Genomic DNA, 25,654 nt, shown 5'->3' on the forward strand with positions numbered 1-25,654 from the left:
CATCACTCATTCACCAATGGGTAATGTTTAGATGGATTTGAGGAACTTCCCCTCAATTCTATTGGCTCTAACGGTTAAGAAGAGATCTCAATCATCAAAATCGAACAAGGGGGACCAGAGATATGGAAAATGCACCCAAATGACCCAGAAGTGGGTTTTCTTTTCTAAATCTCTCTAAAAAGGTCAAATTTCACTTGTTTTGCATCAATCTTGATACAGGGTACTTATTATGTTATAGTTTGGATTCCTAAAGCTTTTAGTCTACTATCCCATCATCCAAGGGTGGTTTTCACGATAAGTACTGTTTTTTTTTTTGGACTGACACTATAATTTACATTTTTTTACTATGTTCAATCTGAATTTACTTTAAAATGAACAAAATCTATATTGATTGTGACTTTTCTACATCCAACTCCAAGGTTTATCATTGCTTTGAGAAAAAGGATTATTAATTTACCCCTTTTTAAAAGGGAAGATATAGTCATTTGTTCTGGGAATGTCATTTTCGAGCCTGAGACCTGAAAAACAGGCTCAGGGTTAAAACAGGTTAATGCACAAAGGCAGCAGTTCATCGGCTTATCACGCTGAAATAGAGAGATTTGTGCCGCATTGATGCAGTTATTTATTTTGTATTGGCCTTATGTATTATTAAAATGTTCTGAGATGCTGGATTTTGGCTTTCATTTAATCATCAAGATTAAAACAAATAAACGCTGGAAAATAATTCACTTTGTGTGTGATGAATCTGTGATATATACATTTAAACTTTATAAATTGAATTACTCATATAAACTCACTTTTCCATGATATTTAATTTATTGAGATGCACCTGTATGAGTCCAAGTACAGGTTTAGCGAGGCGGAGAGAGATGCTAAACGACTACTCTGAGAAACTCCAACACCAGTTCTCAGCTAACGACTCTGCAGACAGGTCACAAACTATAAGGCTAAGGCCTCACACTCTGTGAACGGCCGACCGATCTGGAAAAGCATTTAAAATAAGGAATGGATAAGGGCTGCAAAGTTAAAGAAGTGTTAATCGTGGTTAGATTTTAAATTCTAATACTCTACAGTTTCTCTGAATATGTGTTTCCTGTTTCCTGCAGACGTCCAGCAGCTGGTGGTGGTTGAAGAAGAGGTTCCCCCTGAGCAGCAGGAGTGGAGCTCCAGTCTGGACCAGGAGGACCCAGAGCCCCCCCCACACATTAAAGAGGAACAGGAGGAACTCTGGATCAGTCAGGAGGGAGAGCAGCTTCAAGGGCTGGAGGAGGCTGATATCGCCAAGTCCACATTCACTCCTGTCCCTGTGAAGAGTGAAGATGATGAAGAGAAACGTCAGTCCTCTCAGCTTCATCAAAGACAAACTGAACACCTGGAAACAGAAGCTGATGGAGAGGACTGTCGAGGACCAGAACCAGCCAGGAACTCAGATCCAGAGAGACATTTACAACCAGAGACTGAGGACAACCCTGGAGACTCTTCTGAACCTGACACTGAAGACAGAGCTGATTTGAAGGAGACCAGAGAACCAGGTTCAAACCCTCAGAAAATTAAACAAAACCCTGTCAGTGATTCAATACGTAGTGCAGGAGAGAATACATTTGGCTGCTCTTTGTGTGAGAAAACGTTTAAACAGAGAGGAAATTTAAATCGGCACATGAGAATCCACTCAGGAGAGAAAACATTTGGCTGCTCAGTTTGTAAGAAATCTTTTGCACAGAGAGGAAATTTAAAGCAACACATGAGAGTCCACACAGGAGAGAAACCATTCATCTGCTCAATTTGTAAGAAATCTTTTGCAGATAGAGGAGATTTAAAGAAACACACAAGAGTCCACACAGGAGAGAAACCATTCAGCTGCTCAATTTGTAAGAAATCTTTTGCACGGAGAGGACATTTAAAGGAACACATGAGAATCCACACAGGAGAGAAACCATTCAGCTGCAGAGTTTGTGACAAAAGATTTATCCGGGGTAATCTAGTCAAAACCCATAAGTGTGTTGGTCGTCAGTCCTCACAGCTTCATCAAACTCAAACTGAGGAGAACAGAGAGGCAGAGCCTCCAGCCAGCAGCTCAGCTGAACACATGGAAACAGAAGCTGATGGAGAGGACTGTGGAGGACCAGAACCAGCTAGGAACTCAGATCCAGAGAGACATTTACAACCAGAGACTGAGGACAACCCTGGAGACTCTTCTGAACCTGACTCTGAAGACAGTGATTATTGTTAGGTTTAAACTCTTTGAGTTAGTCCCAGTAAGTGTGTGTATAACACGATACCTGCTCTGAGTGTGATAAAATATCATTGCTCTAAGTCAAGTCTGAATGTGCATTTAAAACAAATATTAAGCACAGAAACAAGTCCATTTGGCTCTAATGACACCAAAGTAACCAACACTTATGGTGACACTGACAAACAACCAGAGCCAGCCAAGAACATGACTTTAGCTTCTCCTGACCCTGAAATCAGTGGTGATTGGAAAGATCTGTTATTCCGGTTAAACACTCTGAACCAGTGGTTCTCAACTGGTCAGGCCTCGGGACGCACTTTTTTCCTTTGTCAATAAATCGCGAACCGACATTTGTTTATTTGCTTTTCAGCAGACAAAATCAATTAAAGTGAAGTACAGTGCATATATCCCTTATATCCCTTCACGGAACTAAAGTATGCTTTTAAAAAAAGTTTAATGAGATGATGGAATCAAGGCTGAACTGTATAACATAAAAAGGCACACATGCTGAAAACCCAACCCCAGCAGGGGCCAATTTGTGGCCCCACGCAAAGTCATATGATGAGGCCCTCCGTGTCGCAGCGGCAAAACTGTGCCGCGCTTACACTAATTGCGCCGCATAACGGTGCGCTCAGTTGAGGGACCCCTCCGCAAGATGAGGCCCCCTCAGCGAGGTGAGGCCCCACGCAGTCTGCGTGATCTGCGTGTAGGAAGGGACGGCCCTGCATTCTGGTGCACTCTGAGATTAGGCTACTACCCGACATATTAATAATATTTGATGCCATTGTTTGTGTTTCACTTTGTTCTGAAGCTGAACTTGCTGCTCCTCACAGAGAGAAGAGTAAAGAGGAGATAGTCTTTGTGAATTACTTTAAATTGTGGGTAAGGGTAGATAGCTCCCATTGTACTGTGACCTGGCAATCATCAAACCGGGGGTCATATTTCATTATGTGTTCATTTGTGTTCGGCAGTGACTGAGTCGGAGTTGCTGGACCTGAAGCTGGACTACAAAACATACTGTAGTTATGAGACTGAAAAAGACTCACACTCGAGTCCTCACTAACACTAAGAAAGAGGATCAGTCCAGTTCTGAAGTCTTTACACTGGTTCCTCACTAACACTAAGAAAGTGGATCAGTCCAGTTCTGAAGTCTTTACACTGGTTCCTCACTAACACTAAGAAAGAGGATCAGTCCAGTTCTGAAGTCTTTACACTGGTTCCTCACTAACACTAAGAAAGTGGATCAGTCCAGTTCTGAAGTCTTTACACTGGTTCCTCACTAACACTAAGAAAGTGGATCAGTCCAGTTCTGAAGTCTTTACACTGGTTCCTCACTAACACTAAGAAGTGGATCAGTCCAGTTCTGAAGTCTTTACACTGGTTCCTCACTAACACTAAGAAAGTGGATCAGTCCAGTTCTGAAGTCTTTACACTGGTTCCTCACTAACACTAAGAAAGTGGATCAGTCCAGTTCTGAAGTCTTTACACTGGTTCCTCACTAACACTAAGAAAGAGGATCAGTCCAGTTCTGAAGTCTTTACACTGGCTTCCTGTGTGTCAAATAATTTATTTCTAAATACTGCGGCTGGTTTATAAAGCATTGAATGGTTTAGGCCCAGAATACATTTCTGACCCCGTGCACAGAGGTGCGGGAAGGTATTTTGAGTGGGGGTGCTGGACTCCAGTGAACACTATTACGGGCACTATAGAGCACGCACAAAAGCACTCCCCACACGTAAACACACAGTACACCCGCGACTGTTACAATGAAGGCTCGATAATCAGCTCACGGCATATAGGCAGGGGTAAAGTGCTATTTTTTTATGTGTGGGGAGCGGACCTCACCTCCTCTAGGGGGGTCCAGGGGGATGCTCCCCTGGGAAGATTTTTTAAAATATTGACGTTGAAAGCATCAATCTGGTGCACTTTGAGAGCAACATGAAGAGATCTATGGATACCTCTCTCAGCACCCAGATGAAACAACTGTAAACAGATTTACTTTTTCTTTATGGATATTTTACAAATCACTCTCCTTTCAAACTGTATTCTTGTTTTACTGCCATATAGTATTTCATAACTGTTTTTCCTTTATTCTCTTATTTGTTTTATAACTATAATGATCATATGAAGGTGTGCCGCGGAAATAATCTTTTGAATAATTTGTGACCAAACTAATTGAGACCCACTGAGATAACTTAGACTAAAGTGAACTATCTAAATACTCAGAGTCCTTTAGCTCACCTGAGCCTCTCAGTCTGAGAGGAGAGCTCTCCTCCAGCTTGTTGTGGAACAAACAGCTCCTTGTGTCCGTTAGTGCAGCTAGCTAACCAGATGCTAACAACACGGTCCCTGCTGCTGGCACCGGTACCTCTCTCTCTCTCTCTCTCTCTCTCTCTCTCTCTCTCTCTCTCGCTCTCTCTCTCTCTCTCTCTCGCTCTCTCTCTCGCTCTCTCTCTCTCTCTCTCACATACACTAAATGCGCTGTTTCCACACACACACACACCCATCATGAAGTATCATATCATTTTTGAAGTTTGTAATGTATGCTGGATATGACAGACGAATAGATCCTGACATTTTATTAATTATTCTTTGTGTTCAGAAAAAAATTTCATCTTGAGATCCAGATTTCTAAAACCAGGCTAGGTGACACACACACACACACACACTGTAGTTTAACAGTCAAACACTGACCCTCACTTTGTTCCTCACCAACAGAAACTGTCTATTTAAGGTTTTTGAAAATGTCCATTTCTAAAACACGTGGATCTCAGAAGCTCCTGTCTCTTTCTTCACCTCTAAAACTACAATGCATGTTAATAAAAGCACCGAATAGCAGTCAAGGAGGAACAGGCCTGCGTGTTATTAAGATAACATAAGATGAGATAAGAAGTACTTTATCGATCCCAACTAGGGAAATGTTTGTGTGGCAGCAGCATAAAAAGACAAGACATTGAACATTAGAGAAATGAAAAGACTAGAAATAAACCATTCAACATGTAAATAATACATGCACTTGTTTTGCTGGATAAACGTGTTCTCAAAATATAAATAAAGTTGTATAAAAAGAGGATTACAAATATTATTATATTTAAATATCAGATAGTTGGCGAGTCCCCCCCTCAAATGACATTTTCCCTGTGTCCTTTCTTCTTGGTGACCAACTTCCATGTGAAATTACATATTATTTGTTACTTTATTTATTTAATGACTTCATTGCTTTATTTCTATTTATATAAATATATATCCTGTGTTCCTCTGCTGCCACCTTCAGGATAGCTAGAGTAACATCAGCTCTACTGGACAGCCTCTACCTATGAAGGTCTGATACAAACACTCTTTTCATTGAATGTGAAGCAGTGTTAATCAGTACTGCTTGTAGCACTTCATTACTTTGTTTACATTACTTGTTACTTGTTAGACTCTTTTATCCAAAGTGACTTACATACTCAATACTGTGGACAATCCCCACAGGAGCACTTTGGGGTGAAGTGTCTTGTCAGTGGGGTTTGAACCTGTGACCCCCTGATCCGAACACCAACGCTCAACCCACTGCACCACACGCCTCCACTTCAGGATTTGAAATCAAATATGAAGTGCTTTATAAATTAAACCCATTATTATTATTATTACTGTAAAAATCAGAGTTTAATAAAGAATTGTTGATGAATTAGTCTCTGCGATTTTGCACGAATGTTTTTCTTCATTTTATTAATAAAAAGAAACATAGCAACGTTATATCTATCTATCCATCTATCTATCTATCTCTCTCTTTATCTATCTATCTTATAATAGCACGGTGCAGAGCGGGGTCGCCCAAGAATGCGTGGGGATAGGCGTGTATATCCCAGAATTCAAAATATCAATCTCAAAACGAGTGTCAAATAACTTGTCAGTTTATACAGCAGAAATACTCGCAGCAATTATTGGGCTACAATGGGTTGAAGAGGTCAGACCTGATAGGGTGGTGATATGCACAGACTCACTATCTGCTTTGGAAAGCATACAGTTGACAATAACTGTTAGAGAAGATTTAATCATTGAACTTAACCACTGCTTACTGAGACTTCAGAATCAGAAACAGGTTTATCACCAGGTGGGTTCACACATACGAGGAATTTGACTTGATGTCATGGTGCAGACATTACATATAAAACAAGAAATCTAATATCAAACAGAAAATCTTTAAGGACACCATAATAAAATATTGTTAAATAGCAATAAAATAAAGCGGTAATTTACAGTGAAATAGAGTGCAGTGAATTATAGAATATAGAATATGAAATAAGAATATTTGCAGTAAGCAGTATTTGAGCATTGTGTGCATGAATGTAATGCATATAGAGTCTATGATGTGGCTGAGGTAAAGTGTCAGTGGGGGGGGCCGGGCCTTGTTTAACCCTTGTGTTGTGTTCAAAAGCTGTTACCGTTCATGGTGGTCGCGGGTCAGTTTTGACCCATGATTTATCTCAGTCCAAAACACTCAAAAAATATGACTATCATTCAATAGTGTTTTAACTACATCATAACTAACTTATAATGCATTCATAACCGTACAATCCTGTTGTAATTGTATTTTATGGCCCAAAACACATTACACCACATATTGCACACGTGCATGTGTGTGTTCAGGTTCAAGTGTTAGTGTCCATATTCTTATTGTTACAGTGGATGAAGGGGGGGGGGGGGTCGTGTCTAAAGTCAAAGATGAATCTTGATTGGGCCAAATTTGACCCTGAGTCACCCAAAACAATTCTGCTGGGTCTCCCCAGACCCGAACACCAAATGATACACTTGTTTTTTTAGAGACCTTCAGACTTGGCTTAAATGGTCAAAATCTGTGTTGTGGTGTTTATAAAGCTGTTGTGGAGGATATCATGAAACCTTGTTCCGATAAAAAAAACAGAGCGTAGTTATTATTCAATTTTAACTTGAAACGGGAATGAGCATGCTGATAAGTTAGCAAAATATGCATTACAGAAGGAAATAGCAATACCAGTTTCACTTGGAAAAGGAGAAGGAAAAGCAATAATTAAGAAGAAGGGTATGGAAATATGTAAATATTTAAAACAACGTGTGACGACCCCTGCCTTGTTATCTCTGGTGTGTGTATGTTCCTTTAAGGTTTTCCCTTTGGTCTATCAGCTGGGATTGAAGACACCTGGCGGCCGGTACCAGAGGGTTAAAGGGCCTGAGTGAGACCTGCAATCTCTCTCTGGCAGGAGGACACAACGCGAAGAGCAGCCACGACCAGCTGACCTCTTGTTTCGTCGTTTGTTTCGCCTGTTTGTGTCCTTCAGCAGCAGTGAATACATTCTCTTTTTCTATTCACACCCTCGTTTTCTGTCGCGCGTTTGTTGTGGCTGAGAGCCAAGCCATGACAAACGTAAATACAGTGGTATTACATTACATTACTTGTTTACAAGCCACAGGGAGGCTGTGGCTCAGTGGGTAGTGTGCTCGACTTGAAATCGGGGGTAGCAAGTTCGAGTCCCACTGCAGGTCGTTGTGTCCCTGAGACACTTCACCGCGAATTGCTCCTGTGGGGATTGTCCACAATACTTAAGTACTGAAAAGTCGCTTTGGATAAAAGCGTCTAACAAATGACATGTAATGTAATGTAATGTTACTTTTTAGACGCTTTTATCCAAAGCGACTTACATACTCAATCATAATGAACAAAAATGCACCCCCCATCCAAAAATCCCCACAAAGTCCCATTCAAAATGTTAAATCTTCCTTCAAGCAATCCTCTGCATTTTTGCTAAACCCTTTCAGTCAATGGGCTCTTCCTGGGCCTCATCAACATCCAACTCTGAGTCTTCCTCTTCAGTGTCACTGTCCAGCCTTGTTGAGGATGGCTCTGTGTCCGGCTCAAAGAGCCTTAGGTTTGCCCGAATGCCAACCAGTTTTTCCACTCTCACATGTGTGAGCCTGTTGCGAACCTTTGTGTGGTCTCAATAGCCATGCAGTAAGCAGTGTGCTATGGCATGGATATTCAAGTGTACTTAAATGGCATATAATAATAATAATAATAATTTCAATTTATATAGCTCCTTTCACGAAACCCAAGGACGCTTTACAATGGGAACTAACACAACACAAAGTAATAATAATCATACAGATACATAGGCTGATGAAAACAAAACAGGAACAGGTTGCTGAGTACTGTATATTAGTTGAGGCCAAAGGCCTGAGTGAACAGATGGTGTTTGAGGTGTGTTTTGAAGGTGTCCAGAGTGTCTGCATTCCTGATTGCAGAGGGGAGAGAATTCCAGAGGGTGGGGGCTGCGACACTGAAGGCTCTGTTGCCAAATGTTTTCAGCTTGGAGCGCTGGATGGAGAGCAGCCCTTTGTCAGAGGACCGCAGGTGACGAGAGGGGGTGTAGGGCTGAAGGAGGTCAGAGATGTATGGAGGGGCTAGGGAGTGGAGATATTTGTAAGTTAGCAGGAGGAGTTTGTACTGGATGCGTGACTTGACCGGGAGCCAGTGAAGGTGGATGAGGGTAGGGGTGATGTGTTGCCAGGGCTTAGTGTGGGTGAGGAGCCTGGCTGCAGAGTTCTGGACGTACTGGAGCCTGTCCAGGGCTTTGCTGGTGACCCCGAACAGAACTCCATTGCAGTAGTCCAGACGAGAGGAGATGAAGGTATGAATGAATGTTTCTGCAACGGGGTCGGGGAGAGAGGGCCGGAGTCTGGAGATGTTTCGTAGGTGAAAGAAAGTGGTTTTGACAGTAGACCTGATGTGGGAGTTGAAGGTGAGGCTAGAGTCCAGAGTGACGCCCAGAATGCAAACCTCAGGGGAAGGGTGGATGGAGCCGCCATCGATGGTGAGGAACAGATCTCCAACCTTCCGGAGCAGTGTTTTTGGGGCCACAACCATGAACTCTGTTTTGTTATTGTTGAGTTTAAGTAGATTTTGTTTTTGACATCCAGGCTTGGATGTTGCAGAGGCAGTTGACAAGTGACAGTGGGGGTAGCTGGGATGATGGATTGGTACTGATGTAGAGTTGGGTGTCGTTGGCATAGGAGTGGAAGTTGAGACCATGTCGGCGGATGATTTCACCGAAGGGGAGCATGTAGATGTTGAATAGAAGGGGGCCGAGCACCGAACCTTGCGGCACACCTTGGTTGACAGGGGCTGGGGCAGAGCTGTATTTTCCGATGGTCACAAACTGTTGCCTGTTGGAGAGGTAGGAATGGAACCAGGAGAGGGCTGTACCAGAGAGGCCAAGGTAGATGGATAGGCGGTTAAGTAGGATAGTGTGGGAGACTGTGTCGAATGCGGCGGATATGTTTGTTTTAGTCAAGATTATGCTAAAATATACTTTCCCCAACTATATTGAAGTTCCCTATGAAGAGCCAACCTTCAATTTTGAAAATTCCCATAAATTCCTGTTAATTCCCATGGAAAGTTTTCCATCTTTGAAAATTCCCGGAATTTTGCAACCCTACCCCACGCACATGTAGGGATGGGTATCGTTAAGGTTTTAACGGTACTACTACTTTTATCGATACCGCTTATCGGTCCGGTCTTTTAACGGTACTTTTATCAGTTCTTTTGGAGAAAAAAATAAGGTAAACTAACTAAACAAGTTGTGAACAAAACTAACATTGGTTTTTATTTAAATTAAATACATAACATTTCACATCAAAAGAAACAACAACGTTTTAACAAATCGTATTAAATAATCTGATGACAGAACTGTAAACAGATGTTGAGATCTCCATATGAAGTGAATACTTAAAATGAAAGTTAATTATAAATCAAATATGATCAATCATATTCTTGTATAAACCCATAATGAAAATGATTTTTGATGGTTTTTGAATATGTATGTATGTTTACAATTGTATCTGTTGCTGTTTAGATAACTTTGCGTTTTAAAAAGAGGGTGTTGAGATCTTCATATTAGGTTGAATAATTAAAACGAAAGTTAGTTATAATCAAATATAATCAATTATATTCTTGTATAACCCACAATGAAAATGCTTCATATTTTATGATTTACTATATTTACAGTATAAACAAAACAAAGTGGTTTGTTAAGTTGAGTGTAAGGCCTATAATGGTTTATGGGTGTCACTGATAAGGGAAGGCAGTTTCTTCCCTCTCCTCTCACAGCAGTACACAGGGAGGGGGAGAAATACATTGAGGCCCCAAAAAGGAGGTTATGTCATAGCCGAGAATAATATTTTGCAAGTCCTGCAGAGGTCATGTCCTTTTTACACAAACATGGGAAGGTGTGTCTTATGCCAGAGCCATAGAATATGTCTGGTCATGTCCAGTCCTGTACATCAGAGGCCATGCCCAGTTTCCACAAATATGGGTATGGAGGTGTCTTTAGGTTTTTATATCCCCTGGTATACTCTCTCCCGGTAAGCTCTGGCCCTCAGAGCTGGGTTTTAGCTCTCGGTAAGGTTCTCTCTAACTTGGTAACTATTGCTTAAATCTCTGTGTATTGAATGTTGAGGGAATGGTTTAGATGAACGTTTTTAACGGGATTTTTTAACCAACCATTCTTAAATGTGTTGGGATTTTTAAACCTACCATTCTTAAATGTGTTGGGATTTTTAAACCTACCATTCTTAAATGTGTTGGGATTTTTAAACCTACTATTCTTAAATGTGTCGGGATTTTAGAACTAATTAGAGAACCTTCTCCACCACGAGGAAATTATTTTTGGATTTTGTCGGAAGACTTTAATGGGTGAACTATGAATTAAGGTTTTAGATTAGAAAATAACCCCAGTATGATATGTTTAGTATGATTATAATGTTATAACGAGAGAAGGTAAAAACCCTGTATTAGTTTGGTCCTATTTTTCTTCAAATAAACTGATCCCACCTTTTGGATTGGGACAACTTAAAAGACATCTGCACTCTCCTCTCCTGCTTCAAATGTAAGATTGCACACTGCCACACTCACACCTAGGTAGGGCCACACCTCATTTACTGATATCAAAATCCTTCGAGATCGCTTAAACCGATTAAGAGGGTCGTCTGAATTGAAACAGCAGTTAATTGAACCTGGTTCTTCAGGGAGTTAATAGAGGTGAGATCTTGCTGACGTTGGTGGATCTGAGCCAAGCAGTAAACTTACATAGACTCAATAACTTCAGTTAGGTCAATTAGTAGGTCTGAGTAATTTGCCGGAATAAATTATCAGCTCCTCACCAACTCTTACACAGAATAGCTGAAACTTTAACAAAATAAACGACTCTGTTACCTCTAATCATTAACCCATGTTTGTGTTTCTGCTAGCATACCTGACGTGGAAAAGTTTCTCGTGGATGGGGCTACAGAGCTACTAGGAAGACAGTCGAAAACGGTGCATTTCTCCGTCTGAATGTGGTGCACTTTTGCAAGATGTTTAGACAAATTGCTCGTGTTACTGCCCTTACATGCTAAACTCTTATTGCACTTTAGTCCACGAGCATCGAGACGGGTAAAGTTTAACCACACCTCGGAGCGCGTTCTCTCCGACATCTCCTCCGTGGAGTGAAAGAAAATGTGGAACACATCATATTACACTGCAACATGTACAAAACAGAGAGGGAAAAACTAAGAGACAGGGTCAGAGAGGCAGGATAGAGAGTGGAGCCTGATGGGGACACTGGGGACAGACGGTGAGGGGGTAAGAGCTACCAGGAAGGCTATTCTTAAGTATTTGAGTGAAACAGGATTGATTGGAAGAATTTAAAACAACGTAAATACAGTGGTATTATACATTACATTACATGTTACTTGTTAGACGCTTTTATCCAAAGTGACTTACATACTCAATACTGCGGGCAATCCCCACAGGAGCAATTTGGGGTGAAGTGTCTCAGGGACAGGGATTTGAACCTGTGCTCCCCTGATCCGAACACCAACGCTCTAATAATCCACTGCGCCACAGCCTCCGCTGGTATAATTCCACAAGTGGTGACAGGGTGATAATGGTGATACACACTCTGTACAGTAGGTGGGGGTATGCACCTTAAAGTTGTTTGCAATCAGCCTTTAAATCGAGAGAAGAAGAAGAAGTGATGCACCGGAAGTGATGGTCTCGCTCTTTCTAATGGAACCAGATCGCGTCTCGTGGGTTCTCTCGGTTCTCTCGCTACAGTGCTGGAATTGGGCCGGTACTCACCGGTACGCAGTACCGGCACTTCTGGTTCTGACCCATGGAGTACCGGCACTTCTTGCTCAGTACCGGCATGCTGGCGGTACTCCGGTACTCATGCACCGTGCCAGTACTCAACACTCTCCCGCCGTTCTTATTATACATCCATATATATATATACAGCCGCCCGGTACTCAGTAGATGCGTCATGAGGTGCCGAACGGACATTCTCATCGCTCTAACCGCTGGAGTTTCACAGCGGCTGTCAGCTGTTTACTCCTGTCATTCAAACAGAACGTGCTGGAGAGGGGGCGGGGCTTATCTTCTCCATGTAAATACTGTGGTGGAAACGACTATGTCAAAATTAACCTATTTGACCGTGATTTAATAGTAATACACGTTTCAAAATAATAATAATAATAATAATAATGCCGAAGTAACAACATACTGAAAACTGTTAGTAAAACCATGTTTTAATGCTTTACAATTTACATACCTAGATGCACGTGTGTTGTGTTTATGCAGTGCAACTCCCACCCAGTGGGTGGCTATGTAGAGTGATAGAACAGAGCAGGCACGCCCCCGAGAGAAGGAAAGCAAGTCACGTCACAAATTAGCATTTCTAAAATGTTAGCGTGGATTAATAAAAGTGCAAAAAGACAGCGGTTGTCGCCGGAAGAAACTTCAAATACAGAGAATGCTGTGCCTGTGTTGGAAATTGTGTCTGATGGGGAGCTTTCTTTGGTTGATCTTCCTGCTCCAAGTTCTAGTGCATTAGCATTAGCACTAGCTCCGCCGCCTCCTCCAGAGCCTCTAACGTTAGCTGCTGCTGGCTCAACTGCCACCACCAACACCGGGCAAAGCGATGCACCTGACTGCTGGACAACGGACCAGGTGCAATATTTTTGCAAGACCAATGCATGGCTCCTTCTTAAAGATAAGAAGCTAGGATGTCGGATATGCAGAGATGTCAAATCTTTGGGAATACACACTGGACAAGGACTGAAACTGTCAACTGAATGGGGTGAGTGTGCAGTGTCTCATTTCGGTGTTGACAAGGGCAAACAACAAGCTAGCCTGAGAAAAAAAATCAAAGAACATAAAGAATCACAAGCCCATGTAAAAGCTGCTGACATCCTTACATCTGCTTCACATGAAACTATTCAACATCAAGTGCAGTCTATGCATACATCTGAATTAGACACCACTATCAGAGTTTTTCGAACGGCATATAAAATTGGCAAACATAGCCGGCCATTCACAGACATGCCAATTGATTTGAATGTACAGAAACTGAATGGGCTGAACGTGGGCAGGGTTTTGCACTCCAATAAAACCTGTGGCGAAATCATCGACCACATAGCTCATGAGCTGAAGAAAAAAATGGCAAAAGACATTACAGAAAACCAAAGAAAACTCTGTGTTTTGGTCGATGAATCTACCACTATTAGTGGTAAAACGGTGCTTGTTGTGTGTCTACGCTCAGCATTAGCTGATGCTGAGCCCGAAACGTTTTTTTGGGAGCTGATCGAGTTGGATGGAACAACGGCATCACAAAGGCGTTAATGGAGTGTCTTGGAAGAGATTTTAACGAGGACTTTTTAGGTCAGTGTTTCGTTTCTTTTGCATGTGATGGGGCTTCAGTCATGCTAGGGAAGAGAACAGGCGTTGCTACCCAGTTGTGTAGTAAATTCCCAAGCCTGTTTGTGTGGCACTGCTCCAATCATCGTCTAGAGCTGGCAGTTGGGGATGTGGTCAAGGAGGTCTCAGGGCTCAATCATTTCCAGATCTTTTTTGACAAACTCTATTCCTTGTTCCATGCCTCCCCCAAAAATCAGAGGCAGTTAGCGCAGTGTGCGCAAGCAGTCGGACAGCGTCTCCTGGTGATAGGGCGTGTTTTGTCCATCCGCTGGGTGGCTTCAAGTGAAAGGAGCGTCAGAGCAGTCTGGGAAAACTACCGAGTGCTTCATGATCACTTCACAAATGCTGCAAACGACACGAGCAGGGATTCCAGAGACAGAGCAAAGTACAAGGGCCTGGATGATGTGCTCACATCTGCAACGTTTGTCAGCAATCTGGGACTGATGTACGATGCGCTCACAGAGCTCAGCAACCTCTCTCGGCGACTCCAAAAAAGAGAGATGACACTGCCTACAGCAGATAGGCTCTTAACTCGAGAAATACGAGTTTTTGAATCCATGGTCACCATGCCTGGCCCACACATGACTACAGTTCATACAGCTCTAGCTGAGAAGTCCTTCAAGGGTGTTGCCCTGCGTGAGAATGGCAGGCTTGTACAGATTCATGCAGGTCAGTTTTTCCGCAGTATGGTAGAGAATCTGAGACACAGAATGACTTCCACAACCTCCTCTCATGTCAGCACAAGAGAAATCCCATTACATGGCCGGGAGGCCCGGGACAATCAGCTAATCCAGGACATGAAAGTTATCCATCCTGGAAGTTGGCCTGAAGAGGAGTTAGACGTACAGTATGGGGACGTAGAGGTGCTACGTTTGTGCGAAGTGCTGAAAGTGGACAGAAGAGAGACTGTTCAGGGCTTTCGCGAATACAAGGAAACCAGGGCATCCCGTACACCTGCTGCCATGGAGCCTCTACTGAAAGCAGTCCGAACCATCGCTGTCTCCACTAGTGAGTGTGAGCGGGCATTCAGCTGCATGAACGATATCCTTACTGCAAAAAGGAATGCTCTCTCTGTCAGCCGACTGTCCAGCCTGGTTTTCATTAAATGTAATGGACCATCACTAGGACAGTTCAATCCGGAACAGTATGTGAGGTCCTGGCTGGCAAAGGGAAGGAGAAGTGCTGATGAAAGAGCCTGTCCAGCTCCAGCCCCTGATACTGATGTCCCCAAGGCCTTCTGGAGCCTTTTCTAACAATGTGAAGTATATTGCAAAGCAGCTCACCCAGTGAGAAGACTTTTGGCATAATGTGCCGATTTGTACAGATCCTGGAGATAGAAGGACTTCAGACCAACCAGGGAGTTATCTGATCAGCTTGGTGTTCAATGTAACTCTTTACCATGGCTCAGACTTTGTTACTTGCAGTTACAGTTTCTCATTTTAGATTGTGCAAATTTTGCATTTGTTTTTACATGTTCTTTGTTCATGCTCTTTATCATTTTTCTGAGTTGGAAAGTTAGATTGCATCATAGTTTACTTTATACATATTTGTATTCTTCAGTGGTGAAGTATATTGCAAAGCAGCTCAGCCATGTGAGAAGACTTTTGGCACTTTTTCGTTTTTCGTTTTCTGAGTTGGAAAGTTAGATTGCATTCAAAATGTACAGAAATACTTAATTTTGTTAAAGCTTTTTATAAAAAATGCTTCTGACCAGAGCTTTGTTTCCTTGTCATTAATGTTGAACACCACCAGAGGGGCTCTCACCTGAAAGGTCTCTGCTTCATGTGTCTTCAGCAGAAGATCTAGACTTTGATTGCTATATTTTCAGTTAATATTGACCTTACTGAGCTTTAGCCATATCCGCTGCCTATCATAAAAAATGTTAAGTACAGTGAACCTTTCTAAAATATACAGTAGTAAAGAGACAAACCCACCAGCATTATAGTAGCCAAATTCTTGTTTGTGGGCTGTATATATAAAATTGACTTGAAAAAGTTGCTGATTTTAGAGTACTGGCACCTTTTTCATTCCAATTCAAGCACTGCGCTACATCCATGGTTCTCTCTCGGTGTTCCTGAGGAAGTGTGTGTGAGCAGCTGATCCATCCATCGTCTGTGTGTCTGGATGAACCTCTGACTTTGTGCTCTTTCTTCTGAAGCTAGCTTAGCATGCTAGCTGGTAACACGCTAGCAACACAGAGTGAGAGAAACGGGAAGTGGTGATTTAGTAAACATGAGTGTTGTGCTGCTCTCGTTGGTGAAGCAGCGACTCACTGCGGCTGCTGAAGACATCTTTGTTCTGTTTGAAAGAACGATAGCAGAGTACGAGGAGGAACTGTCTCGTTCAAAACAGGAGAACGAGAGACACCGGAAACTACTGGACGCTGTTTTACAGCCTTAGCTTCAGATCCACAGAGCAGGTCTGTTCCCTCTTTATTCACTCTCTCTAACTCTTTAGACTCTGTATTAACTCGTTAGACTCTTAATTGCTGTCTCTGCCGCCTGACGCTCTAATTGACACCATGTTCATATTTCTGGAGTAATTATACCGTTTCTTGATGAACATAAATATTGTTTTTCTGGCATCACTTTAACATTTTATGGGGGAAATCTGCATTTTGGTATGAGGGTGCATGCTGAGAGTAAGATGTTGCAGTGCCCCTGTTACCCAGTTTAGAGAACTTCTGAAGTAATTGGAAACAGGACTCAGACACGGAGAGAGCAGGAGCTTTGATGGCAAACACTGACGGTTTATTTGGAGTTTCGGCCGGAGAATTCACAAGACGTGTCACGAGCCATGAGTTAACACAACGGATTCCAAACCAATTCTGAGGATCTGTACCCAGACCCATGTATTTAGCTGGTTCTGAGAGAATAATCAACATTGTGCATAACAAGATAAAACCATAACATCTCTATCAGCTGACGCCAACAGGCAGGAACAGGGAGACAAACCACTGATGCGGCTTTCACACCAGCGCTTTTCCCTTTCTAGCTCCGAGCTAGAGCTTTTCTGGTTCAGCTCCGGTTTCCCTTTTCTGCTCCCGCTCTGTTCACACCGCCCAGCACCCGACTGGTTCTGCCGCTGCTGCGTCATGACGTCACCGTTTACATCGCTGATTTGATCCCCAACGGCATTACGGCGCTCACAACAACAACTGCGTCGGGTCGATGATCGTGTTGCTTTTAATCACACGAAGCCAGAATAAATTGAATAACGACTTCTCCAACCGTATACTTTGCTCCAGAGTGCCGTGGTTCATTGTTTATTATTGTGTTTCTGTGGCATTTACCGACCACTGCAGTGTTGGCTGCTCTTCCACGGGAGTTTATTCTCCTCCGTTAGCTCCCGGTTAGCTCACACTGCAGCGGCCGCTCTAAAGTATTCACTGTCCGACTCACACAAGCAGCTGATACATATCCCCAGTTCCCCTTAGCCTAAGTGAATGTGTGTCAGTCTGAATTGACGCTGTTTGGTATCACAACGCTGTTATGAAAGTTTCTCTGGTATAAAATGGGTGATATTAGCATAGCAACCGAAGCTAAACTGACTACTTGCTATTGCTATCCTATTGTGGCATAAACCGTTTTCTACAGGCACATTTTACTTGTGATAGTCGGACACGACAACCTGTGCAGCCCATGTATTGATTCCATTCGATAGCTGCTATAATACAAAACAACACGTCTGCCTCTCTCCACAATGATCAATAACAGCGAGCGGATGGTCAAAGTAAGGCACAAATAAACAGAATCACACGAAGCCTGGTTAGTGTTGCCTGACTAACGAGAAACTAGCCCGTTATCCCGACTTTAAAAAAAAAAGTTTTTGGAGAAAGTTACCGCTGCGCCAAGGAGGAAGTGGAGCACACAGGAGGAAACAACCATCTCATTGCAGACTGTTATGTTTACTTGGGGAAATGACAGTGCATATATTATTTGAGGGGGGGGGGGGGGTGCTAGTGCACTGTCAACATGGGGAAACGGTAAACCTCTGTCAACTTCAATGATGCCGTTTAAAAACGTAAAAAATTAAGGGAGGTGCTGGCCCTTGACGACCGCCCGTTCTGTGATTCTACAGATGGCCAGTCCGCCCAACACAAACACACACACCTCTACACACATTGAACTGCCCAATTACTTCCCCTTTTTTGTGTGTGTGTGTGTGTGTGTGTGTGTGTCCTTTCTCACGCTCTGACATCTGAAAATAATAATGGATTTTATTTTTAAAAGTAGGTTTATTGCTTATGGATGATCAGAAATCATTTCAAAGTTACACAGACACATTGGATTAACCCAGCGGTTCTCAAAGTGGGGGGCGCAGAGGGATGACAGGGGGGGGGGGGCGCGAGAGACCAGGAGGAAAAATGGTTATTTAAAAAAAATCATCATTTGAAAGATTATTGATTCGAAAATAATATGATGCAGTACTATCACGTCTGTGTTTCATTAAAGCTCGGCTCTGTGTGTGTGGAACGAGCCATTTTGTGTGCGTGAGCGAGCGAGAGAGAGCGCACTGGTACCGGAGATCGTTGTTGTTAGCGTAGCTCGCTAGCACCAGAAGCTAACGGATATAAGGAGTTTTTTCAACAACAAAGTGGAGGAGAGTCCTCTCCTGTCAGACTGAGAGACTCAGTGAACTAAAGGACTGTCTAAGTGTTTAGATAGTTCACTTTAGTCTAAGTTATCTCAGTGGGTCTCACACGTTTTGGTCACCATTAATGTAAACAATTATTTCCGAGGCACACGTTTATATGATCATTATAGTTATACAAAAATAAGAGAATACATGAAAAACAGGTATGAAATACCATATGACAGTAAAACAAGAATAAAGTTTAAAAGGGGAGTGATTAGTAAAATATCCATAAAGAAAAAGTAAATCTGTTCACAGTTCTGTTTCATATGGGTGTTGAGAGATGCTCTCAAAGTGCACCAGATTGATGCTTTTAACTTCAATATTTAAAAATATTCCCGGGGGAGCTTGCCCCTGGACCCCGCTATGTGAGGTCCACACACCACCTATAAAATAGCACTTTACCCCTGCTTATGCCGTGAGCTGATTATCGAGCCTTCATTGTAACTGTCACACTGTGTATATGCGTGGGGATTGTTGCAGTAGAACATTCCTCTGTAGCGCCCAGTACATTAATGGGAAACCCTAAATGTTTGAGCACCCTCTATGAAACGTCAAGCTACCCCACAGCACCCTCAAAATAAATCTCTGTCGCCACCACTGAGCCTGACCATTTGTGTTGGGGGGGCCCGACTTTTTCTTAACTCCAAAGGGGGGGCCTGACAGAAAAAGTTTGAGAACCATTGGCTTAACCTGTTTAGCGGGGGCTATCTGTTTTGTTTTTTTCACGAAACTGTGTCTCAGAGCGTCTTAACATTTAAAAACCTATGATTGTGTTATACCCACTTAACGGGAAGAAACTCAGCTAACTGACGATACGAACCATTTTTACCGAAACAAAACACAAGTCTCACAAGAAGCATCTAAATGTGCCCTGAGCGAAAAAATGCCAACACACTTAGCACATAACTCTAGGTATAAATACCCTTATTACTTATCGGATCTGTACAAACAAGATATCGATTAGCAAGCTGAGATTCCACAGATTCCAGACGTATAAGTATCATCACTGAGATAGAACTCGCGACATGGGAAGCAAAACCAGACATCACACCACGTAACATTACGGAGCATTCACGGGACATCGTCTTACCTTAGCTGTTGTTCTGATCAAAAGTCGTGTTCAATGGCATTAAAACAATAAAAACGCTGCTGAAGGTTAATCCAATGTGTCTGTGTCACTTTTAAATGATTACTGATAATCCATCATTCCATTTATGTCAAAAACTGAGATTTCATATTAGCTGCTAATGATAGCAACCAAAGTGTATCACAGCTTCCGGTTCCGGGGCATTCTGGCTACGCATCACTCATTCACCAATGGGTAATGTTTAGATGGATTTGAGGAACTTCCCCTCAATTCTATTGGCTCTAACGGTTAAGAAGAGATCTCAATCATCAAAATCGAATGAGGTGGGCCAGAGATATGGAAAATGCACCCAAATGACCCAGAAGTGGGTTTTCTTTTCTAAATCTCTCTAAAAAGGTCACATTTCACTTGTTTTGCATCAATCTTGATACAGGGTACTTATTATATGTTATAGTTTGGTTTCCTAAAGCTTTTAGTCTACTATCCCATCATCCAAGGGTGGTTTTCACGATAAGTACTGTTTTTTTGGACGGACACATAATTTACATTTTTTTACTATGTTCAATCTGAATTTACTTTAAAATAAACAAAATCTATATTGATTGTGACTTTTCTACATCCAACTCACAGGTTTATCATTGCTTTGAGAAAAATGATTATTAATTTACCCCTTTTTAAAAGGGAAGATATAGTCATTTGTTCTGGGAATGTCATTTTCGAGCCTGAGACCTGAAAAACAGATTCAGGGTTAAAACAGGTTAATGCACAAAGGCAGCAGTTCATCGGCTTATCACGCTGAAATAGAGAGATTTGTGCCGCATTAATGCAGTTATTCACGCTAAAGGAGGTCCAACCAAGTACTGAATGCATACACATTAACATGATTTTCAGAAGGACAGGATTTCTATATTAATAAAAAATCAGTTTTTGTATTGGTCTTATGTATTATTAAAATGTTCTGAGATGCTGGATTTTGGCTTTGCCGATTATCGGGGCCGATATTCCACATTTGACCGATTATCGGTATTGGCCTTTTTTTTATCAAATTGCCGATAAAACTTTGGCTCTGATGCGGCCGTTTCTCTGGCTGCAGTCACCACTCTGTGTACAGAGCAATGTCCCGCCCACAGCGCTATCTGATAGGCTATTACTGAAGATTTTCCGGGTGGGAGCCAGAGAGGCGGGACCTTCTCAGATTACAGGCAGGTGCGAAAGAACGCAGACTGAAGCAAGCAGCAGCGCTGAGCGGCAGAGCCATACATGTGTTAAACCGAAGTTCAATACACATCCCTATCCTATATGCTGAAGTTGCAAAAACACCACGATCTTATGATCCAATTCTATCAGTTTCCCAGTGTTGGAGTTTTGAGGTTTTTACAACCCCACTCGGCTCCGCGTGTCGTTTTGACGAGTCCTGCTTAAAATCATAACAGGAAGGAAATCAGACAGAGAACACCCAGATACCAGTTTAAACAATCTGTTTTAATTATCAAAGGTAATAATGCAATGCACTAAAATACATTACAACACAATATAATACAATATACTAAAATCATATTGTAATGTTTTAAGAAGTAGCCGGCCACTTCTGCCCTGGTTCGCGTGCTGCGGAGATCCTTCCGGTCCTGACAGCATGTGAAGAGAGGCCGAACTCAGGAATCAACAGAATATATACCAGAAGACAGAAGGAAGGGGTGAGGTCAGCTGGTCATCTTTTCAGGTCCTCTCATTGGCAGACGCAAAATATGCTTTGTCACAATGACCCAGCGCTGGCCAGCAGAAAACCAAACGGGCCCATTTTACAACAAAACACATCTTATCACCCAAGTCATGTGTTTCTTTATGAAAGCCATACTTGTTAGGAATAAAACAGTCACTATCCCATGACATCCTCAGAACTAGCTCACCAACAAGCCTAACTGTCTTCATACCCCCCCCAATCATCTCTGAACTTTTATTCACCCGAAGTAAGCTCACCCTTAGTCTAAAAGGACCATTGTCTCTCTTAACTGTGTGACTAAATTCTCAAGGCCTGCAGGATGCGCATAATTAACTTAGAACAAATTTAGCCACTATATCTAATGGTTAACCAAGAAAAACACTCAAAAGGGTAATCTTTTCACTCAAAACAGAACTCACAAGTAATTCTGCATTTTACCCCTCAAAAATAGCCTAAACCACCCTTTTGATGAAAAGGGTACAAGTGAAAGAAAAAGACTATTGCGCTAATCTACTTTAAAGAAAAAGGGAACATTGTTTCAGGAATCTATAAAAAACCTCTATATTTAAGAGGAAAAATGTATTTTGTTCCTTCAACTATTAATACAAAGGAATGTATATACCCACACATATATTTAGGGATAACATGATGCAATACACCTCTTATATATTGGTGAGATTAAAATGAATATACCAAAAATATGCTGCATCACATCTTCTGCATAATTCTCTTCATAAACTTCCGCACCAGTTACACAGGGACGCGGGAAGTCAGTCAGAGTTAGGGGTGCGTGCAGCGTCTCGCAGCGGAGTAACTGTGGTGCGGAGGGGGGGGAGGGGCTGCGAGTGGAGCCTCGCAGTTTTTCAGGTTGATATGTGAAGCTCATTAGCTAGCCAACATGTATCTAGCAAATGTTTAGCAAAATATTAGAAGTGAGGCTATTAGACTAACGTTAGGTCTACTGTAATAGCCTCACTTTTAATAATTTGCAAAACATTAGCTAGCACCTAGTGTTTTGCAGTTGCTAGCAGCTTATTGGGATTTTATGCTAGATAGACTGATATAATAAATTAAGCATTATTGTTAGTTAAGCATGTCAGCCTGCAGCCCCACTTCTTGTCTCTCTCTCTAACTCATTGCAGATGACTGCACTAAAGAAAAGGGCACAGAGATGAAACCAGTTGTAAGATGTTTAAAAGTTCATTACACATAATATATGCTTAAATGCATTTCAAAGAAGTTGTGTTGAGTTGTGTTGGAGTTTGTGTTATTCTACATTTTAACACCAAGATTTTCTGATTTTACTGCAAATGTATATCTGTTCCAAATATCGGTTATCGGTCTCCTTGATTACAAATTATCGGTATCGGCCCTGAAAAAGCCATATCGGTCGATCCCTAGTAGGGATGCTCCGATCGGTCACCGATCGAGATCGGTCGATACTCACTCTCTACCGATCGATCGGTGCTCTCTAAACATGCCGATCGCGAGAGCCGATCGCAAGACGTAAAATACATGACACTTTTCTCTGTGTGCGGCAAAACAAGCTCGCCAAAATGGCTTCACCGGTCTGGCATTATTTTAAGGTGTCCGAAAAAGCCAGTAAAATAGCGGTATGCAACGTGTGTGAAGCAGAAATCCTGCAGCTCCGCCCGCCGGACCGGTAAGCGCAGCGAAACACACAAGAGTTAGACCTAACACACTTAGCTATTTTATCTACCTCTGGAACAAGCTAAACTAGGCATTATACATATATGTATTATTCACTGTCGGGTCACTCATTACTGGATCAGTGAGCTGCATGAGATACTGACAGGCTGTTGGGGGAGGAGGAGAGAGGAAAAGAGAGCGCTTTCGCTCATTTCTCCCGTGTTATTATCCAAAGTGAATGTAAACTTGAATAATGTACATCATTTGAATGTAATAATTAAGTTGTTTGTGGAAGCTCCAGTGACTGAGCCCCATTAACTGAGTTTTAAACATCACTTTAAATGGAAGATTTAAAGTGATGTTTAAATCTTCCATTTAGGCCCCACTCGATCGGATCGGCCCGAAATTGGCGATCGGAGCATCCCTAATGTGATGTATACATTTAAACTTTATAAATTGAATTACTGATATAAACTCACTTTTCCATGTTATTTAATTTATTGAGATGCACCTGTATGAGTCCAAGTACAGGTTTAGCGAGGCGGTGAGAGATGCTAAACGACTACTCTGAGAAACTCCAACACCAGTTCTCAGCTAATGACTCTGGAGACAGGTCACAAACTATAAGGCTACGGCCTCACACTCCGTGAACGGCCGACCGATCTGGAAAAGCATTTAAAATAAAGAATGGATAAGGGCTGCAAAGTTAAAGAAGTGTTAATCGTGGTTAGATTTTAAATTCTAATACTCTACAGTTTCTTTGAATATGTGTTTCCTGTTTCCTGCAGACGTCCAGCAGCTGGTGGTGGTTAAAGAAGAGGTTCCCCCTGAGCAGCAGGAGTGGACCTCCAGTCTGGACCAGGAGGACCCAGAGCCCCCCCCACATATTAAAGAGGAACAGGAGGAACTCTGGAGCAGTCATGAGGGAGAGCAGCTTCAAGGGCTGGAGGAGGCTGATATCACCAAGTCCACATTCACTCCTGTCCCTGTGAAGAGTGAAGATGATGAAGAGAAACCTCAGTCCTCTCAGCTTAATCAAAGACAAACTGAACACCTGGAAACAGAAGCTGATGGAGAGGACTGTGGAGGACCAGAACCAGCCAGGAACTCAGATCCAGAGAGACATTTACAACCAGAGACTGAGGACAACCCTGGAGACTCTTCTGAACCTGACACTGAAGACAGTGCTGATTTGAAGGAGACCAGAGAACCAGGTTCAAACTCTCAGAAAAATAAACAAAACCCTGTCAGTGATTCAAGACGTAGTGCAGGAGAGAATACATTTGGCTGCTCTTTGTGTGAGAAAACATTTACACACAGAGGAAATTTAAATCGGCACATGAGAACCCACACAGGAGAGAAAACATTTGGCTGCTCTTTGTGTGGGAAAGAAATTCGCAGCAAGTCAAATCTAAAAGTACACATGAGAATCCACACACAAGAGAAACCATTTATCTGCCCAGTGTGTAAGAAATATTTTGCACGGAGAGGAGATTTAAAGAAACACATGAGAATCCACACAGGAGAGAAACCATTCAGCTGCTCAATTTGTAAGAAATATTTTGCAGATAGAGGAGATTTAAAGAAACACATGAGAGTCCACACAGGAGAGAAACCATTCAGCTGCTCAATTTGTAAGAAATATTTTGCACACAGAGGAAATGTAAAGAAACACATGAGAATCCACACAGGAGAGAAACCATTCAGTTGCTCAGTCTGTGAGACATCTTTTGCACAGAGAGCAGATTTAAAGGAACACATGAGAATCCACACAGGAGAGAAACCATTCAGCTGCAGTGTTTGTGACAAAAGATTCACCCCGAGATATCTGGTCAAAATCCATAAGTGTATTGGTCGTCAGTCCTCACAGCTTCATCAAACTCAAACTGAGGAGAACAGAGAGGCAGAGCCTCCAGCCAGCAGCTCAGCTGAACACATGGAAACATAAGCTGATGGTGAGGACTGTGGAGGACCAGAACCAGCCAGGAACTCAGATCCAGAGAGACATTTTCAACCAGATACTGAGGACAACCCTGGAGACTCTTCAGAACCTGAGACTGAAGACAGTGATTATTATTAGGTTTAAACTCTTTGAGTTAGTCCCAGTAAGTGTGTATAACGTGATACCTGCTCTGAGTGTGATAAAACATCATTGCTCTAAGTCGAGTCTGAATGTGCATTAAAACAAATATTAAGCACAGAAACAAGTCCATTGTGCTCTAATTAGACCCTCCAGAAAAACGCGATTCTGCGATCGCAGAATTTACCGCATAATCAGCAAAAATCTACTTTTCGATTCCGGTTCTTAACAGTTCTCAATTCCGATTCTTTGAGGGGCAGGGTAAAAAAATAATACATGCTTCTTCCACCAAAACAATTACATTTATTCGAGAAACTTTTACACAGGTTAGTTTACAGTAATATTCACATTAATCAGTCTGTTTATATTCACTACTATGTAACTGTAACCTGAGAACCACTGAAGCTACAACAGTCCAACTTTAAAAGGAAACCCCCCCCCTCCCCCCCCCCCCCCCATTTAAAAACAGTTCTTGTTGAGAAAAACAAGCATATCTGCCT

General features: G+C 42.2%; 1 protein-coding gene and 1 pseudogene across 1 annotated transcript in view; both read left to right on the top strand.

The window, feature by feature from the left end:
• LOC117545314 (zinc finger protein 436-like) overlaps window positions 1-3,342 on the top strand; it is a 35,700-nt gene extending 32,358 nt beyond the window's left edge. The window contains exon 3 of the mRNA XM_034215041.1: window positions 1,107-3,342. Within this exon, the coding sequence (XP_034070932.1) occupies window positions 1,107-2,230 (1,124 nt within the window). The 3' untranslated portion in view covers window positions 2,231-3,342. The remainder of the gene's footprint in view (window positions 1-1,106) is intronic.
• Window positions 3,343-16,140: 12,798 nt separating this feature from the next.
• Window positions 16,141-25,278, top strand: LOC117545324 (annotated as a pseudogene).
• Window positions 25,279-25,654: the final 376 nt, after the last annotated feature.

Source organism: Gymnodraco acuticeps, unplaced genomic scaffold, assembly GCF_902827175.1.
Source record: "Gymnodraco acuticeps unplaced genomic scaffold, fGymAcu1.1, whole genome shotgun sequence".
In the NCBI taxonomy this organism is placed as follows: Eukaryota; Metazoa; Chordata; class Actinopteri; order Perciformes; family Bathydraconidae; genus Gymnodraco; species Gymnodraco acuticeps.